Genomic DNA, 21546 nt, shown 5'->3' on the forward strand with positions numbered 1-21546 from the left:
GCTACCCCGGAATTACCGAAAATTTCGATCGTCTGGCTACGGGCCGACGCAAGCCATCGTGAAACGGTTTGTTCCCTCACGGATAGCGAATCCCGTCGCCGGGAAAATATACAGTCAACCGTAATAATACTCGAACACTCTTAAAATGACGATCACGTTTTTAATATCGGACCATACCACTTGGAGGTTTTTGTAAAGTTGATTAGAGAGAATGAAATTTTGAACACATTGCGATCGGTCGGAAGTGCGAAGAGAATACTAAAAGTCGTTGTTTACAACCTTTTTATGCGGGCCTGTATTGAATGTATAAAAAATACATTTTGTAGATCTGTGTCAATTGTATAGAAAACGATTTAAGGAGAAATTCAGACAGTACGGAAACCTCTTAGAAATATTGTAATGTAATTAAACATTTCTCACTTGCAAAGGGTGATACACTTTTAATTTCGCGGCAGACACGTTGTCTATCTTGACACCAAAATTTAACATTCACGGAGAAGCACGTATAGATAAAAAGAACATTAGTCACAGCCCGAAGAAGAGTGCGAAGAAAACTGCACCGAACGGTGGCTCATAAAACTACCGTTCCCTCGCGGAGAGGGTACTGACGCGGTGAATGCTTGGCGGGTTTGATCATACTTAGAAAGTGTTAAAAGTTGAAAAGAGGTTAGTATGCTCGAGGACGAATGCGAGTAGGAAATGCAGGAGATCCGATTGAACAGTGATTGATCGGCGAGCTCTCGGTGCCGTTAAAATGATAAAGCAGGATATGATACCGGAGCGACAGTTACAAGGGGCGGGATTGAAAAAGTTCTCGAGATGCAGATCTAAAACCACGGGGACATCAATTTCCCATCACGGGTACCTTTACTTTAGCGGATCGGATCGGATCTGGATTGGCGGCCGCGTGCTCGGCTTAAAGAAGCCACTCGCCGATACCGATCAATGGATAACCCACTCGCTGTTGAAAATTCGTTCATCGACGCAACGAGGATCGCCGTAATAAAATCTCTCGCGCCCTGAATGCGGCAGCCGGCGATAAGACGTTCCGCCGATTCCGGGACGATGATCGAATACGCGAATTCGCGGCGCCGTAAAGCGATTCTGCTTTTCGATAGAAGCTGCCGCCAACCACAGCCCCCGCGCGCCACCCCCGCAACTCGTATTCACCGTTGCACGCTCGTTGATGGCATGAAGCATCGCGGAACGCTTCACGGAGTAGTGGAAACGGATACTTCCGGACGTGCATTGCGTCTTCGAGGCACGTACATCCATCCCCGAGGCAGTGAACACACATATCCAGTCCGATAACTCGGAAACTCGTGGCCCTCAATCACTGAGACTTTCGTCGTCGCGGCCACCGCTTATTAATTCTTTCATCTTCTTCTTTCGCTCTTTAATACCGCGGCGGCAGCTTGGTCATTAGTAGACTGACGATTTTATGCGGTTACGACGAGGATAGGTGGGAGATAGGAATGCCATCTATAAAATCGCGACACCAGGAGAAGAATATAATAGTTTCAGGAATTAGATATGATACACTAAAAAAAAGTTTCGGACGGGAAATTCGGGCGGAAGATACATGTATATTTATTACGATAATTATCAGTAGATGGGAATCATTTTTTATGAATTATAGCGCAAATTTCATCCCGGGATCTCTTATGGTTCAAGAGTTATAGTAAAATGTCACCTTCCTCGATCACGTGCAGCGTTCACTACAAACAATTTTAATCTCGTCAAATTTAAGGATGTTCTGGATGTATATAAAAACGCAACTAAATTAATGCAATTACCAAAGTTTGGGTTCGATTCACTGCACCGTTTAAGAATTATAGCAACTTAAAGTTTGCACATTTTAACACGTCTTCTTATGGAGAATTCATAAAATTCCACTTGAAACCCTATATAAACCTTGAAAAACGCAACTAGAAACTCCAGTTTTTTTGTATATAGTAAAAATTATGTAATTAATTATGTTCAAAATTTATTAGGATTCACTAAACAGTTACAGAGCAAAAAATTATAAACTGTTACAAAACGTCAAATTTATCGTGTTGTCATCTCACTAGCATGGAAAGCGTCAACAGTGCAAAAAAAGTATATAAAAGTATGCAAAATATACTCATGAATGGCTTTCATTGCCAATATATTGATGGATTTCGAATTTCTTGTACTTTTGGCTCCCATTGTACCTCCAGAACATCCTTAAAATGTCCGCTTCTTTAAAAACAGATCCGTTATTTTTTCAAATTTTTAAAAAGCTCTCTGCTATGAAGACATTGCATTTGTTTAAAATAGTTGAAGGGGTGGATGGATGAAGGTGTCAAGTAACAAATTGTTTGTTTTCTGTAAAAGAGTTTTTAGCGATGAAGATAATAACACAAATCAATTACAAATATGTATATATATTGTTATGGTTAATTTCTAATACAAAAAAATGTAATATAATAATTATCTTCATTCATCAAAAAAGGACAACATATTTTGTTAAAAACTCTTTTACAGAAAACAAACTTGACACCTTTATCCATCCACCCCTTCAATTGTAAAATAAAAGGCGAAAAAAAACATTTTTAATAGATAATCTTATGTTTTCACTATAAGCTCCTAAAAACTCGTTCCCATCGGTTTGTTAGTTCTAGTCTTATAATTTAATGAAAAAAGGGTGACACATATTATGTTATATGTTGGGACGTCTGCGGACGCACTAAAAAGTAGAACAAATACGGGGAAAATCGGACGGACGGCAACCCTAATAGGTGTTTTGTCGTGCACGTATTATGAGTTGCACCCAATTCTTTGTTTTTTCTTGAAAATTTTCTTGAAAATTGAATTCGTAAAATTTTGTCTTCTTATGAAGAACTATACGAAAGCAATTTTGGTTCCGTAACGTTTTAAGTACAGTCCATAGATCGTAGTTGGTCACGAGAATACAGATTGTTTCCGACCGTACAACTGGAACATGAGCCGTCCAAGCTCACAGACTAGCTCTCCTTAAGCAGACAAGTGGAATGTACATAGGTCTTGGCCAAACTACGGAGGCCAGTACTGTTCTTGAATAAATAAGCAGAATAAAGTCTATATTTCGCTACAACGGCGAAGTGTGGCTCAATTCTGGCCACTGCGGTAGAAGCAAAAAACCTGTTTGGTCGAATAAGTGAAATGGATCCGCGTCTGCTTAAACTTAAACGAGTAGAACCAGGTCTGCGCCAAGTCAGACAAATGGATTAAGAGCTGCCTTTAATCAAACAAGTGGAATGGGCCGAGCTGTTGGTAAGACAAGTGAAATACAATTTGTTTCGATCCCTGCGAGAGGAAACAGAATCCGTGCTACGTGTACATACGAGCTTGCTAAACATTATCTTTTCTACGGAAAATGGATGTTCACATTTACAATCGGTGGCGGACTCTTTTTTTCCAACGCGTCGGGTGTGGCTACTTTGGAGTCGAATTTTTATTCATATTTTCTTACAATATTTGCAAAATTCAATCTCTTCACAAATGAACATCTCTGTATTATAAAATAATCTATGGGGATTTTCCTGTAGAAATTTCCATGACTTCAATTTGCCTTCCAATTTCTGTATTAAACAATATTTCGCTATTCGCATAATTTAAAAGTTATTTGAGACGTGCAACCCGTGTATATCACTCTGTACTCAAATATAACGAAGAAATATGAGAGCGTAAAAATTGCTGAATTTTATCTGTACAATTGGAAGCTTGAAGTAAGTTAGTATCGACGTTAATAATGCTCAAAGCTGGGTATAACAGGCACGATCAGAAAAATTTCATTCATCTAGTTGTCACATGATAAATTGCATCGGGATCATGAGGGAGGAAGCTTCAATTCTTATCTGCTCCTACACGTGAACGAGACTGGACTGATTTTATCTTCGAGAGGGGACGATTTCCCTAAGAGAGTGCTCTGCGAGGGTACTGGAGGAATCGAATAGATATTCCTGTGTGAATACTTTCTTGCCTTAATAACGTTCAATATACTTCCGATCGGTTATTGGCTGTCTTATTTGGCTGAATAAGTTGGAAACTCTACAGCTTCCTGAGCTCTCCCATCGTCTCATCAGCAGCCTTCAAGATGACGCTTATTGCCTTCTCCCTCGTCGCGTCGTTCTTTCGCCGCCGATAAATACGAGTCGACCCAATTCGTTTCGCTCCTGGGAGAAACTATTTTTTACCCCGTTCGCACGGTATCGGTCCGCCAAAACAGTGAATTATAAATCGAGGCGGGCTATAACGTCGGTTCAACTATTGGCAAATTGCGTTTGCTGATTCCGCGATTGCCGTTTGGCCGGCGACCAACCAATTGTACCGGATGTATCATACTCGTGCATAATTAATGTCTCGCCGTTGCTTCTGATAAAATACCTTGATAACGTATAATTCTAACGAGGAAAATTATAACCTTATCGTTCTGGCGCGTGACGTCATACGCGCCGATATAATAAATTGTCGCTTAAAATCATCGAGTAACTTCAAACATACACGGCGACGTTTCAAACTAATTTCAAATACTTTCAAGTTAAAGAATTTGCTGACCAAAATTTCGAACAAACCAAAAGAAATGTAAATATTATTAAGTAGTTCCACGTTAAAATAAATGATTGTTTCTCTGTAATAAATGTTTAATCTTTCAGATTTCACTTCTTCATCTAGTTGATTATTAGCGACAAAATTAACGACGACGTTTAGGGCAGAAAATCCCGCAGATTATCGACCGCATTGAGATAAAAGCGAGATAAGTAGAAAAATCTTGGCTGCGAGGTACATTTTAATGGATTAGGGTATCTATACCGAGAAGCCGATGCCACGAACCGAATCCAACGACCCGAAGAAGTGATTCGGTTTAATGGATATTCGTGGATCGGACCGCTAAAATTTCCACAGGAATCGCGTTAGGGAATTATTTGAGAATCATTGGCATCCTCGGACCAGGTCGTGATTGGCCGTGAAACTGAAATCCTTTTTCGAGCAGGATCTCTCGTCGAGATTTTTCGAGAATCTTCGCGATTGAACGTTCGGCGTCGTTACGGCAAGAATAAAACGAGGGGGTCTACTTCTTCTATATTCTTCGATCCGATGCGCAAGGCGAATTGGAAACGTTACGTCGGTGTATTCGGCTCCTTTTACGACGGTCCGACTACCTTTATGCAGTTTTTTGCGTCGCAAAAGACCATACGCATCCTTTAATACTCCTTCCTTATTTTGTGCCGTCATTCAGCCCTACTGAAAATGAGATTCCTTTGTATTATCTTTCACGCCGATAATTTTCCTACTCTCAAATTGTCTGACGTTGGGACGCATTGGAAATACTATGCCCGTAACGTTACCGTGAAATCTCATATCCTTCTGCGTTCCTGATATCAAAGAATCCCGGGAATTTCAAAGCGTCGCGGTTTTATTAATCCCGTTGTTGCGATCGAATGGAATTCCGTTTGAAACTTCGTCGCCGGATGACTGCGGAACTTTCCGTTGTTCCAGCTAGCGTTCGAATTTTTATTTTAATACACTCGACGCATTGTACTTGCTCTCTTTGTGTGTACGATTTTTTCCTTCTTGAGAAATATACGCGCCTCATGACATGTATTCAGACCAATTGTGTGTCATTATAACAAGTCATGTGTTTGATGTGGAAAGTATTAGGTGTACGAATTAGTTCTTCTAAATTAATCTCCACTACTTTCTACGCACACTTCATCTCACTGAGTTTTCTTTCATGTGTTTATTAAATAAATTGTTCATAGTGTATACACATTCGGTACTTTTAATTTAACAAAAATGGTTTGGCGTTTTGAAAATCAAATTTTAACGATCTTTTTCACACGATCTTCACACGAAATTGCCAACACAGAGTGAAAACTGTATCCTCGCCATGTTCCAGTCGCGTACCACAAACTTCACAATATTCCATACACGTCCACACGATCGTTGGAAAATAATCTTGAGAGGAACGTCGATGAAAATTCGCGTTTTCCTAGAGGCTGACCGACTGGGCCGGTAGGACTCCAAAGGGTAAAATAATCAGCCATAAACGGCCCCTAAATTGCTCTCTTCCGTCGGCGCGGGCTCCCTTTTATTCCCGATGAAAGGCCTCTTCGGTGGTAGAGGATTCACCGTGCACGCTACAATGTTAATAGACAGCCCGTTCGCTCCTCTGGGGGTAGCCTAAGTTGCGTATCGAACGGCGACACTCTTCGCAGGCTGATACGCCGATAATACTGACGGCGATGGCGAACACGCCTTTATAGCAGGTCTGGCCACCACGGATATTGTCCTGAAACTAATTTCGACGTATAGCTTCGGGGGTCATTCGATCCCACCAAGAACGTAACACTTTTATCGTGAAATGCAAGGGCGCACCGGCCATGAACAGGATCGAATGAAACGCGGACGTCGCGACTAAAGGCTTCGACCTGTTACGTTCCTCCTGGCGCATTCGACTTTATATTTAAGGTCTTTGGTAAAAAGCAACCTGAATGTATGCACGTATGCACATAGTGGATGATCAGATTATTAGAATCTGTACATTGCAGCACTCTTTTTGTGTTTATAAAGTACTTTATGAAGCGTCAAATTGGAAATATACGATCAGCAACATTATGAAACTTCAAACAAGGCACCCTGCATACAGGGTGAGCCACGAAAAAACAGAACACCTGAATTTCTCTGTTGGTATGAAGGATAAACGAAAATCTCAAAAGTGAAATGAAACCGTTCTATTATATTAACAAACTAGCTGCTTGTGGCGTGCCTACGGCACACCGATCTTTTTGGACAGTCACATGAATACTGTTTTATGCCTTGAAATGACGAGAAACGTACGTTAATCACAAGATCTATTGATAACATCATATTGCCCCCTTTTAAACGGTTTCATTTCGTTTCTGAAACTTTCGTTTATCCTTCCTACCCATCAGAGAAATTCAGGTGTTCCGTTTTTCGTGACTCACCCTATATAAATGACAATTTTATTACAGTTTTCTTACAGTCGAGAGAGAATTCTGTCACTCCACAAGGAAAACTTGGACTAGTCGCAGTTAGGGTTAAAAAATAGCTCGCTCCCTGATGTCCGAAGGTAAAAGGCGGTTGTTAGGTATACTGCAATAACTTACACGTCAGCCGGCAACTTAATCTCGTATGACTGAAGAATGTAATACATACGTGGGGGCGCATCCCGTATGAAACCCGTACGAGAACTAGAACTACGAGGAGCGGGAAATTTTGATAGAATTCGCATGCCTGAATCGCGCGGAACGTGCCTGTTGTTACGTACGAGTGAATTCAAATGCTTCATACGCGATTCCGTTCACTTTTTCTATCCCGGTATATATGTTTTTGCGGGAGCCCGCGATATAATTAGAACGTAGGTTCGTTCAATGTTTTTACGCGCATCGCATCGTCGAGCCGAGCCGAGTCGTTTGTGAAAAAAAATTAATTTCGCGGAGTGCTTTACGGCACCTGTAATTACCATAAATTGGGTTGCCGGGCGAAAAGGGAAGCTTGAATTTATTAAATCTACGCGGATCTCTAATTGGATGTAAGTCTCGGTCGGGTAATGTAAATATTTTTCTCTTGTTGAATTTTTTAACGCTGTATCAAACGTGTACGATTTGATTTTTGTATTCAATTCGAAGTCTTACCCTGTGGAAGACCATCCAGTCAAGCTTCAAGTAGTTTAGATGACTGACATTCGAGAGGCTCGATTTAACAAACGTTATCTTTGGCGAAACGCGTTAAAAGTCTCATCGACTTTTATAAAGCGTATGAAAGACGTTTTATCTTAAACTCGGCAACGTCAATATGAAAAATTTCCCTGTAACGCTTCAGGATTACGCTTCTGCAACAGAAAGTTGCGAGGGAATGCAAAATAAACGATCTTTCGGAGCCGTCAGAGTAGATAAACCCCTTAATAGATTACAAACTACTTCCGAAGAGAAATTTACATGAAAGGTGGTTCAAGTAATACATTTCCATATAGTAAAGTATGTATTAAAAGATCAATGACTTGTTAGAAAGAAAGACCTCTTTAGTTTCTCAACCATTATGGCTGAAAGTAATACGAAAATGTCGTTGTAAATTTTTTAACATAAAAGCAGACCATATCAAGCTTCAAAGAATGTACAAAATATTTTTAACAAAAATGTTGTTTTTTTATGAATGAAAATAATTATTATCTTTTTTTGTATTAGAGATTAACCATAACAATATATATATATTTGTAATTGATTTGTGTTATTATCTTCATTCATCAAAAAAGGACAACATACCCCGCTAAAACCTCTTTTACAGAAAAGAAACAATTTGTTACCTTTATCCATCCACCCCTTCAATTGTAAGTAGGTTTAGCGTTTACAAGGACGTTGTTCGTCTACAAAGTCAGTATGAAATATGTTTGGCCAATGATCCCGGATTACACTTTTGGAAGAGAAACCGGCGATGCAAAATAAACGATGTTTCGGTGCCGTCAAAGTATAGATAGACCCCTTAATAGATTACAAATTGCTTCCGAAGACTTCGCTTGTCGGCGAAATATTCGAGACGATTTTCAAGAAGACAGAGCGGCATGTCGGTACGTTTACCACGAGCTTGTGTGTTGCTTCGTGGGAAACACGCGTGCACGAAAGGCAGAAGTATCGGTAATTACATGAAGAAGACGGTAAATAATATCAAGGCCCGCGCGGGGAGACATGGAACGAGACGCACTCCATCGCCACCATAAGTTATTAACGCGACTTAAGCTAGAAAACCAAGAAGAGCGGGAAGCATAGGCGTGCTGGAAACGCTGGCCCCACGCACGCACACGTTCACGGCGCTCCATGAAATAACGACCTCATTATCAACCACCAGGTTGGTTGCAGCGCGCCTGGTATTAGTTCTTGGATATTTATGCATGCTTTTATTAAGCCCAGCACTCACTGGAGCCCAACCTTGCTCGTTGCTCGCAAATTTCCAAGGTCTGCCTCTCTCCTGTCGCGTTATCATTAAGAACGCCATCGTCGATCGATAAATATCGTTCCCGGCGAGTGCCAGCCTGGCTCTGCACAGGCTCATCCCTGCTACCGAAACCACTCACCGGCGATGATTATTTAATATCGGCGAATTGGTTCGGTTTCCCATACGCGGCCAATGTACTGCTTATCCAGGATTTTTAGCGAACTCCTGGAACTTTAGGCGAGGCACAGTGGTCCAGGCGGCCGATCTAGCAGTCCCTAATGTCGTACTTAATATCGTATTTACAAAATGTTTGGTTTCTCATAATAAAAAAATTATAAAAGATGGAGATGATATGAACCGGGATTATGAAAGATGCAAAGAATAGGAACCGGGAAGCAAGCAATCTATTTCGTTGATCGAAAAACTAATCAAGGGAAGAAATACAGTATCATTTAACTTGCACCAGAAAACATGTATTTCGCGTAAAGATCTATCGTCTATTAGTTATTATGCTCAGTTGATCTTCTCATCACCGAGTGGCGCAGCAATCGAATATTCAATAATTGGTCCCGGTTACACGATCGCATGAAAAGACCGAAGTTTACGAGGTTACTTGGGCAACAACGCAAGAAAACGTTCCGCTTGGCGCGCGATAGGGAAGTTTCGAGTACATTAGATTCCACGGGCACGTAAGATTTACGGGTGGGAAAGTTAATTAGCGACGGATAACCATCTCTCGCTCGGAAAGCCTAATTAATTCCTCGAACGTCGGTTTCCATAACACCGGGAGCATCGATCTAAATTACGATTGTCGGTGAACTAACTGTAAGCTTCCCCCGCAATCCTGCGAAATTACGAGTCCGCGTAATCTCCGCTGATTGCCAATGAGAGCTAAGATTCCTATTTACAATCGACTCTTGGTCGCGCGACCTGTTTGTTCGATTTCTCTAACTCTGGTCGGAAGATCGAATCCTCCTGTGTCGTTGCACTTTTAAAACGGAATTTCCTCCGAGACGATCGCTTCATGGACTACAGCCGCCATGAAGATAAGGGAAGCCGTAAAGATGATATTCAAACAGTCGTCTTTAAAACGCCATCGATCGTATTTCAGCGATCCGGCGCGACGCCGAGGGAGTCATAATATATTCCTATAACTAAAGCTCGAAGGGAAGCTGCGGTAGAATGGAGCATGACAGGTTTATGGTTCCATTGACCGTATTGGAAGCCAAGAATCTCGTTATAACCCATCCGTTTGAATGCTAACCTTTCTTGATCGAGTTTGCCACCGAAGAGACCTCGAAAACTTCAATCTAGCTAGTAGCTCTTGCGGTCCATCGTTATCAATATTCGCTTAACTGTGATTAAGTAGGAAGTATTCTCTATTAAAGTGTCACCGTTGTTTGTGTCCGACATTGTGTCCGTTGTTGTTTCAATTAAACCTGGTGCTCGACGTTCAACAAGCTCAAACATTTTTCCAACACACTATACGACCGTTCGATGTGCCATTCCAAAGCTATAGTTACGCTGCTTCGAACCCCTAAGGATCGGTTACTCGACCGGAAACGATGGCGGTTGTAACGACGGGTGGGGTATGGATCTGAATTTAAAATATTCGTAGTGACGTAGAGGAGCGTTTGAGTGCTCGTGAATACACAGTGTAACGATCACAATATACAGAGTGTGTCTCTTAACCATTCCACAGTCTCTATACAATATTCTTTCTTTATCAAAATCCACTTAAAGTGCATAGTTTAGAAGAGATGTGTTCTTAGCCCTCGGCGAGCCAGACGGGGTTAAATTTGTGTTTATTAAAATATACTATTAACTTTTAAGTAATATTTTTTTGTTTTATTTGGATCTCGTCGGGGTAAAAATGAGTTTTACTCACTCGCTTCGCAGAGGGTTAAAACTGTTTTCTCAAAGTTTATAGCAAGCTCAATTTTATTTTTCCCTTGCATAAAAATCCATACGCTTTCGTAAAGCACGAATAAGATGACTGGAGAAACTCTGTCAATTTTCCAGCGAGAGAGCGAGTTTAAAACGTCGCATTTCAAGCTGGAACAGCCTCTTAAGCGTGGACACACGGTGTATATAATATTCTTCCGAAGTGACAACGGAACGAGACAGGTTTATGGGGTCATCGATCGCCGTTGACGCTGGGGCTCGGCGATATAGGCTCGAGATTGAGGGCAGCAGCCTCCAGCGAGCTGGTGCAATATAACGGGCCGAAGCGAGGTGAAGTCGATGTCACGGATTCGCGGGACAAGCGTGTACAGGCACGGCTGGTACTCCCAGCCCTTTGTAAGCCGATGAAAGGAAGTCACGCACCGGCACGTGACCGGATATAGAGAAGAGGTCACGGCAAGTGCATTCTGAACACCCCCATCCACCCGTGCTATCTCCCCTTACCCTTCTTCGTCCCTTTGTCCTACGGCTTTTCTTCTTCCTTTTCTTCGATTACTGCTGCCGCCGTCTATATATGTATTTATCTTTTTCCGCTACCTTGCCTACCCCTTTCTTTCCTCCATTTCTCTTATCTGTGTAATTCCTTTCTTCCCTGTCCCTCTTTCCTGCAGCTTTGCAGCGTGTCGCAGTGTTCGTGTGTTTATTTGTCTCGTGGAAATTAACACGTTCGCTGCCAGTATTTAATTTAGCGATCGCATTCGTAGTTAGAATGTCATATCTAGACTGCGGATGTTGTTGCAATTTGCAATTGTTGTTGACGAATTTTAAGAGAGAGAGACTAGAATCAAATAAAATCTTATTTTCCGTTATGGTAGCCTTTTTAGATCTGAAAGAAATTGAAATCGTACTAAATTCTGTCGTATTTTATAGCCTAGCATTTTTTGAAAATTTTCAGAAACCGTAATTGCATAAAGATCCACAGTCTAGACATATCAAATTGTCACGAGAAATTTGCAAATTCTCTTCTTATTTATTTGAAAAATCTCGTGAAAATTTGTTCACTTTTTAAAAAAGGAAGGATCTTTATACAAATGTCAATTCGTCGAAATTCCGCTTAGCAATTTATTACATAGAAAGACTTTTAGCAATGTCAATGATAGTGTATAATCATGTTTAGTGGTTCCTCAAAGGGAACAGTCGAGTACAAAGTTAAACAAGAGTACCTTTGAACAGTGCCAGGTGCATTGTTATGCAAATTAATTTATAGATTACGACGAGATCCCAAAGAAATTGCGGTGAAAACGCAACGAATTTCAGTCGAAACGTTGCATATTAATTAAAAAGACAGTAAGACAAATGAGACAGAATGTATCATTTTATTAAATTAAAATAGCAGACGCTGTTTCCGCCGGCACATGAAAAGTAGGATGTGTACGTGCCCACATAATTAAAAGATGAACAGCCGTGGGTCACGAACGTAGAATAGGAACCGCCTCCGGTTAGCCATGGGGAGGAGGAATCGTTTCAGGTGAAAGGAAGTAGAATGGGACCCGCCTCCGGTCAGCCAAGTAGAATAGGCTCGTTCTTGGTCAGGCACGTAGACTACCGTCGGGGTCGGACAGATGACGTGAACTGGGTAGACCAAGGAGAAATGCTGGAGACTTTTATAAAACTTCTCGGCAGTATTCCAAAACAGCTATTTAATTAATTTTTCGATTTCTCAAGCATTGGTAAAAATTGTTTACGTCTGGTAAAACAATTGAAACAAGCTGCGAATAGATCATTAATCATCCTGCTAATTCATCTAATAATAAAAAACTAATTCGTCCTGCATTTTTCAAGAGCCTTTTCGCCGTGTTAATTTTTCATAATTACGATTTTTAATCTAAAAATCAGAGAACGTTCTCTAATATGTATTTCGATATGTGCTGCACGACGCGTCAATTTTTCAGAATTTATGCACGCAATTAAACCGAACCAAACTGGAAACTGGACCAAAAAACCGATAATCCGATTTTCGCTACCCCTCTCGATTAAACCGAACGTTTTCATCAAGATTCCAATTTATTTCCAAGTAGGTAGGAACTTGCTTTTTTGTCTAATATTTATCGTAGCGATTTAAAAGGATAGTCCCCATTATATTTTCATCTTTCTTTGCGCTGTAACGAACTCTGGAAAGAAACCGCGAGCTCGTGCTATTGCGAGCCGAGAGCAACGAGCAAAATAGTGCAGCATTCGCGTAAAGCAATTCCTGGCAAAATCAATATTTACCGTATTGTTCAAGTGGTTCCAATTATACATAACCTAGCCGGTGCATGCTGCGGCATCCCTTTGTTTCCCTACGTCTGGCTTAATACTATTTTTTTACTTCTCTATATTTTCCTTACCCTGTTCGTTTAATCCTCCCTCCCTCTCCCCCCCCTCTCTCTCTCTCTCTTTCTCTCTCTCTCTCTCTCTGTGTGTGTGTGTGCAATTGTTTGTTGCCCCAGCCGCAATGTATCCCTTGATCTGCCACGGTGTTCGATCTCAAAGCACACGACGCAACATTCTGGGCTTAGCGTACACAAGGTTCTAGTATGTGTTCCTAGTTTGTGTTCTCTGGAAAGGCAGAGATCTCCATGGCGCAGCAAGAGAGCTGTTCGTAAAGCATCCTCGGCAATAAGTGTCAAAGGACTTCATCGAAACGTTTCTGCGGCTGGCTTGACTTTCAATGCATAAGAGGATTTGGTAATTTGTCGAGAGAATTTCTGTTGCTGCTTGCGACAGGCTCGCTGATAGAGCATCGAATTAAATAAATCGGTTCACCCAGCAAATATTATATTGCATCGAAATTGAAACGATCGGTTAAGAGATCGAACACTGAGACCGGCTTTTGAAACTTTATAATTGCTCCGTTTTATACGAATTGATCTTTACGATTTCATTAATCGTTAAAATGGGAAATTGATTTTAAAGAAATAGTTCTAGTCGCGCGCAGTTCTAGAGGAATTAACGTTTCTGTCAGGTTTAAACCTATTAATAGTACTTTTAATTAATTAATACTATTATTAGTGCAGTTTTCCCAAAAATTGTGGAACGCATTTAGCAACTAGAATCTCTAAAATCTAGATTCAAGATCTCTGCTATTTAAGCATGGCCATCTACGATGCTGCCCTAATCAGCACTACGCATAGAAAATAAATCTAATAATATTCAGAAAGTAATTACACTTTTCTGTTGTTTTTTATTGCTGTGTAGCGTACGCTTGTCCTTGTTAGAACTCTGCAAAAACGAAGAATTCTGTGAATTATTTTGTCGAGGGTAATCTATAGACTACAATGATTAAGCGTCGCTAAAGTGACCGTGTTTTTTTCGCTGATAAAATGGGGAAACCAGATAAAATGTATTCAAAGAAGAATTGGTGCATCTGTCAAGCGTATGTATATTTCGCTTCCATTTTATGTTGTTAAATAACCAGAGCGGATCGTTTGTCGTCTGTGTACAGATTCTTTCGGTCGGTTTTCGAGTATTTGGTTGGAGCCGTGCGTTATACGGTAAACTGTTCCGAACAAGTCATGCTACAATTTTCAATCCAGCGTGGCCCCGTGCACGCTGCATTTCCCCTGAAAAATGCACACTACTAAATTTCATCGACCGATCGTCCCGGTTTACTATTGCGAACATGTTTGCGTGCGCGTGTGTGTACACGGAGAGAACGCCAGCCGGAATATTGCACGACGTTCCATTAATTTACCAAGCCCAGCGAGAAATTAAAAAAACATCCGGCGTTAGGCGAAAGACGCGAAAATTTTACATCCTGCGAATTTCGTGGACGATGGCGGTGAACCCTTAAATATTCCGCGAGCAATAAATAAAACAACGTTTCGGTCTCGGAATATTCGAGGTAACCTCCTTTGACTGCTGAAAAATACAAGTAACGCCGAAATATTGAGTTACCGCAACGTCGGAAACCGCCTGTCCACGAAAATAACGTGGAAAAATGTTCCCTCGAATTACACGGGCGAGCAGATACATCAACCTTCTTTCTCAAAATTACTTCTTCCATCGCAACACTATTTTGTAATAAATGTAACTCGGAGTGCAGTTAATACTGGCTAGAAAATCCATTTAAAAGGATTTTCCATTTTAGTTTATTGCACGAATTTCAGAACTGTAGCAACCCTGAAAAAAACTGATGCAAGCAATTGATCATTTAAATATATTACTAGTCAAAAAACATCTCAATCTTTCAGCAATTGCATAATATACGTTAAGACATTAATAATTTCACGTTGGAGAACTTTCGGCAGCTTCAAAAGTGCAACTATTCATTCGTTTAAATATTTATTTTTAAGAAATTTCTAAATAAACGTATTAGTGTTACGCTACCTAAACATGAAATTGGATTTCCAGATGAAAGAATTGGACCCCGATTGAAACTCGAGTGAAATAGAAATTCATTTTCTTTCTTAATACATTCACTAGGTTGAAAATAATATAACAATATTTTTAGACTTTTTCAATGTTTTCACTGTTTCAAATTACAGCTACACATTTTTGTCATAAATGCATACAATCCGCAGTCTAATGAGTAGATCCTACGAGATGAATATCTTGATAAGATATTCAGGATGTGATATTTTCATCCATCATTTTTCCCTCGTTACACGTGTACTGTTCGTCAAACATTACGCTTGTCGATATTCGATAAAATTCTATCGCGTGCTATCATGAACTGCGCCCCCTATCCCATATCAACGCAATTATTGTACAGTTTGCATGTGCTTGACGAGCGCGTTTCCATTTCCGTCGATTCAGAGGACAGTCCCGACCATTTTCTGCCGGTAACTTGCGGCGAGGATAGTAATTCAACTTCCGAAAGTAATTTTCGCCGGCTGTGTAACCCCGTGAGGGACAGAAGGGATGGCTAAACACCAACTAAATTATTCGGGAACGTAACGAACAACTCGTAACACCCTGTAACCGGGCCGTTTGTTTCGCCATGATAAATCCAGACTTTACAATCCGACGGTGTAGTTGCATCGGTCATATTTCAGTGTCTTCCCGCGGCCGTTGCCGACAGAAATATTTGGCAAGCTGCAATGGATGCCAGATATGCGTGGTTTAATCCAGCCCCGGAGTCGTTTCGATGTTCGTTCATCGATTTCGCGAATGAAGCGTTGCGTTACATCAACGCGAGCACATACAGGCCGCGCCATACCACACGGTTGCGTGCAAAACTCCTGCGCGCCCGTTCGATCCTCAAATTCATCCCGTGTTCGATGTTTCGAGGCTCATCGTAGGCATCCGGTTTAATTCCAAATGAAAAACCGGCTTTAGCCGGCGAAGCAGCGCGTAATTTTTAATTAGCCTGCCCGGGCATGTTAATTAATGGCCGCGGATTACTCGTTCGTTCGCCGGCAGGTCGCAAAACTCAAAATTAATTATTCTTCCGAACATTACAAACCCGTTTGTCTGTTTTGATTTTCGCATTGTCGCTGCATTTGTCGTTGCATTTGTTGCTTTTTAAGTCGATTATCGAGATTGCTGCGATCTTTATAACATTTGCAAATCAATGGTTTTACATCGTGGATGTTGTTTGCATAGTGTAGGTAAAACTTTATTGTTTTGCTATGCTTTCAATCTTGCAAAACAACGTTGATTTTCATTTCGCAATTTATTACAAATCGATACTGAAGCGAATGCATCGTTAAGCTTTTGAGGTTGCTGGTTGCTGCATTCAATGTTAATAATTTCGACTCCTGAAACGTTATTACTAGACAGCGGATTTTATGCATTTTTGGCAAAAATGAGTAGGGTAATTTAAAACAGCAAGTCCGTTAGAAAATTTTCGAAATACTGTTGTATTATTTTCGACCTATCAAACAAATATGTTGTTTAATGTTTAACCCCTAGCCGCACCGTTTTCTTTGCAGTTACAGCGATTAAAACGTCTTTATCCCCAAAAATGTTGTAGAAGGAAAAAAAGTTTATATTTCTTGTATGGCTACATTTATTTTAATGCTTTAATATTAATTACAAACGAATCAAATTTTATTTCATCTGAAAAGAAACGCGTAACATTCATTTTTGTTCGACTTTGTTAAAATCTTCATGACGAGTCTGACTCCGTTAAAATACGGCAAGGAGTTAACTAGTGAAAATGTTCATTAAAATATCAAGCTTCTATACGATTGTTATTCCCGTCGCGTACTCCTCAAAAACCCAAGTTCGTATAAGGATATACAAGTTCGGCGATTAGGGAAGTGGCGAACAGACCGTTAGCGATTTGGCAAGTAATAAAGGTATGTATTGCACGTGGTCGGGTAAGTGGTAAGGGTTGTTCGAAGTCAGACAAGTAGTAGGACAAGTTGTACTTGCGTGTAATAGTCGATCGTTTGTGGTCAGGGAAGTTGTAGGAGGCCATTCGTATTCGGACACGTGGTACGAAGATTTACACAGTGATACAAGTAGTACGCACAGAGCATAGTCAGACAAATAGTGAGAGTCCAGCTGCCTGCTAACAGACATTAAATCTATCGGAACGAACTGTCCTTAAATTTCCATATTTATACTAAAAAGAAATAGATAAAAAGTAAGTCTTATTTAAATCTAATAATTTTTTAAATACAAAGTTTTGTAAGTTAGTTTTGATAAATCACAAACAAAGTAGAACTGTACCGAATCCTATTAAAACGTGCTACATAATTTCGAACTACAAATGCATGGCATGAAATTCCGCAGTTCATTTCATGAAACTTTGTTGCCGCATTTATAACTAAATATGCAAAATATAATTTACAAATTCATCCCGCTGACCGGAACGCGGTTTCAAAAGTTCAGAATTTGCATAAAGATCCTCAATTTGTTTATGAATGACCAAATATTTTCGAAAAAACTGTACCAAAAATTGTTAACACGATTTCTTAATAAGCACGGTATGATTTCGGGAATCAATCGATTCATGCACACTGGTTCACGAATCAGAAGTTGCATTGCGGAGCGCAAGTGCAGCTGTGATTGGTGCATCACGATATTGCCAACATTCGGCCGAGTGACCCGATTGAATGGAACTCGACTACCGAAAAACAAGGCCGCAGTTTCGCGTATTGAAAACGTGAAAAGCGCAAACCTTATCGCGACGCCGGACAAGTGGCTGATGGAATGGGGTCGTGGTTTACCGAGGCCCCTTTAAAATATCAGTGAAACTGTCGGTAACTAATGATAGGGCGACTTCGAGACACCCGAACATTAAATATAAACTTCTCGAGAGGTGTAACTAATGTGTAGTAACTGATGGATGATCCGACAACGCGGCGAATACTGTGCAAGATTTAAGCAGCCTGTTGTGCGTTTAAGCCCTTCGAAACCACGAGGGTGACGGCTCGAGTGGACTAATTACCCACTATGGTAGACCTAAATCCACCCTACATTCACGGATCAATAGCCACCGGTGCGAGAGGATCTATGATTTAGACAGCATGAACGTTTTCGGGAAATGGGAATAAGGCTGGGCGTTAGTACTCCATTTTTCACAAACTGAAACTCTTTATTTTCAACGAATTTCCAAATTTTCATTGTGAGACAACACCACGAGATCAAGTGAGAAAATTGTCAAACAAGATAACGGAGGACGTTTTAAGATTATTTAAGCTCTGTCACATACAGTGGCTCCAAAAGCTATTGGCACATTTCGAATTTTGCAAAATTGTCGATGTTTAACAACTAACTGTTTAACAACACTACTGAGATAAAGGAACCAGATTCCGTGGGAGTGTGAAACTCAGAACCGGGCTACCACAATGGGCCGAATTCCCCCGGAAATATCTCGCAGGGAAAGAAAATATTTCTCGAGCAATTAGTGGATTCGCGAGTTGCCTCCAACAGGGAGAACAGCATTTCGTACGACCAGCGAATTCCACGGAAGCCTAAGATGCATATCGCTCGGTGAAATGTCATCATTCACTTTATAAAGTGCTGACAATGCGTCATGCCGTCGGGTTTATGAAATTTTCGTTCTGATCCACGGCTTCCTTGTCCCGTTGCTACGTGCCCAGAGATGTCGTGCTGTAGAAATGAATGGCAAGACGAACAAGAATGCGCTGATAAAGAGGAGGTCGAAAGGCACAGCCTCGGGGATGTAAGTGAGGGGAGAGAGGAGCGCGATATGAAAAATCGAGAGGAAAAGCTTGACGGCCCTGTTTGCTCAATTTGGGCGAGGAAAATGGACGTCGTTATACCTAACGGACCTATTGTACAAACCTTTTCGTCTTGTTAAACCTGCTAGGCGCCGGAGCCCTCGAACATGCTCCGACATATTTTACGTTTTCACGCGTTCCTTCATTCTTACATTGTCACCTTCATCCCGTTGTTACGACCTAAGAAAATGTGTCGCCGCGGAGATTTTTCGTTCCGGACGAGCAAAATTTATGCACCGCATTTTTTCACATTTCCCTTCGAATTTTGTTAATGCTTTATATACATTGGGAGCCTATTGACACTTCACTCACTAAATTTAAGAAATCCTCCAATTCATAATTCAACTTCTTCGAATTAATATTATGCATCATTTCTCTGTCGAACTATTGTTTAAAAAAAAAATTATCGAGCTTCTTTTATTATACTGCTGTCATTAGAATTCTGATGCCTAGACCGTGGATCTTTATGCAAAATAAAAATGGTTCAAGTCGATTGTAAGAAGCTGAGTTGTAATGTAAAATTATTTATATAAAAAAGAATTTTTAATATACCACGTTTTTGAGACGGACTAAAAAACATAAAATAATTTTTCCTAGCCCCAAACAGATTTCTAACCCCATACAGATACTCCTGAAAATTTGTGATTGTGAATTTTGAATAGCTATGAAAATATTTGTAAGATTTAAAACGAAAAACGTGGGGCGCATGCTAGCAAAAATTATTTTATACTTTTTAGTCCGTCTGAAAAACGTGGTATATTAAAAATTTTTTTGATTTAAATAATAATTTTCTGCTTTTTAGTCTAGTGTGTGTGACATTTTTCAATCGATTTTAAACATTTTGATGGGAGTATAACAGAGACATGTGGTAAATTTCAGGTTTATTTCAGTTTCTCTTCACCTGATCATATCTAAGATAGATATCTACCAATAATATATCAGTCTGTTTAATTTTTATTCTCCTGAAAAATAAAATAAAGAAGCAAGCAAAATTCATTTTACAAGATTTTTATTTCAATATTAAAACAAATTAATGCCAGATCCTTCTTAGTTATCAATTTTAAATATATAACTCACAAGAAAGCGAGTTAATAAAAACATGGTAAAATCGTCAACTTATGCAAACGGTTTCAATATTTTCATAATCCACTGTATACAAGAAATTTCATTACACCTTGAATACTTGTTTTCGCTGCATTTATATCTTTTTAAACAGAAACGGGGCACGTCATTATTTTCAGAACATCCGTATTCGAATTGTTTGTTTCTGTGCATAAAATGTTGCAGAAGCGAGTGTATGTAGATTTTGATGACCACCGATTGTAGAAGCTTTCATTCTCCTCTTCGCCAATCACCGATTCGTATTAACCTTTAGTGGCAATATCTGAAATATCTGGCAAGTAACTGTCCGGAAACAGAGCGTCGCGTCGTGATTCTAGTTCTCGTTGAATGAGAACGCTAGCAATACTCGCCGGCGTAATTATATGAACAAGTGAAATGTATTACAAGAGGCGGGCGCACGTGTCCAATTCAATAATGCCGGCGAGTCGTATTCAGAATTTTCGTTGAATGGGGCGAACTTTCTATGGGGATGTCACGGGTCACCGACGACGGATCCTGAAAATTCACCAGTATATTTAAATTTCCGTCGATTCTTCCGAGGCTTTTATCTTTCGCGAACCTCTGTTTCTTCCTCCTTTCTCTTCTGAGCTCTCCAATATGTCTCTCTTACTCTTTCTCTCTCTCTACAGAATTAAGAAAGCAAGAACGAGCTGATATCTAGTCGGAGTCGAAAAGTAATTGAATCGCAACCGCGACAGTAGTTGCGGGAGGATCTGCGAAGGAATCGGAAATCGGGTCAAAAGTTTTTCGCTTTCGGGGCCGTCGGCTATTCGTCGCTCGTAAAACGGGTCAATCATTACGGAATTTCTGATCCCCGTTAATTGTTAGGGACTCCGCAAAGTGCTCGAGCGCGCGGATTTGAAATTTAGCGCACGACGCCCTCGGGAAACTTCTCCCCTTGATCACGAGCGAATGATCGGAATTCTTCTCGAAGCAAAGGTGAGAATTTTTCTCGGGGATCTGATAAATTTATGGTACGAACGGGGCCGCGGTCTGAGTTCGTATTTATCGAGGAAATTAATCCTACTACCCGAGATCCGAATACGATGAAAAGCCGAACATCCACCGGAGTTGGTTGCGCGTTCGATTTTACGTCCACGCGCTTTTTCTCGCTGCTTTCTATCAACGCGACGATATATGTATTATCGGTGTTTATGCGCGCTCGCATGTTCACCGTGCCGCGCCGCGCCGCGCCGCGCCGCTCTCGCTGGTAAATTATGAGCGACAGAAGGGCCGGCTATCGAGCACCGGCGTGTCCTACTCGTGACGCAGCTCCCATAAAACATTAAAACTCAATAATTGATCGTCTGCGAGTGATAATCCACCACTCGATCCCGAAAATTTTTCCAATTGTCTCGGGGATGCTACTGCCCGTAAATCGCATATT

At 40.6% G+C, this 21546-nt stretch overlaps 1 protein-coding gene across 20 annotated transcripts in view; it reads right to left on the reverse strand.

Annotated features, from left to right (window-relative positions):
- LOC143208036 (disks large 1 tumor suppressor protein-like) overlaps nt 1–21546 on the reverse strand; it is a 397450-nt gene that overhangs the window by 302655 nt on the left and 73249 nt on the right. For 15 of the 20 annotated variants that reach the window (XM_076422081.1, XM_076422080.1, XM_076422070.1 and 12 more), the window contains exon 3: nt 14068–14121. The exons of the other annotated variants lie outside the window; for them this stretch is intronic. In XM_076422081.1, the coding sequence (XP_076278196.1) occupies nt 14068–14121 (54 nt within the window). The remainder of the gene's footprint in view (nt 1–14067; nt 14122–21546) is intronic. 20 annotated transcript variants of the gene reach the window in all.

Source organism: Lasioglossum baleicum, chromosome 4 (assembly GCF_051020765.1).
Source record: "Lasioglossum baleicum chromosome 4, iyLasBale1, whole genome shotgun sequence".
Lineage (NCBI taxonomy): Eukaryota > Metazoa > Arthropoda > Insecta > Hymenoptera > Halictidae > Lasioglossum > Lasioglossum baleicum.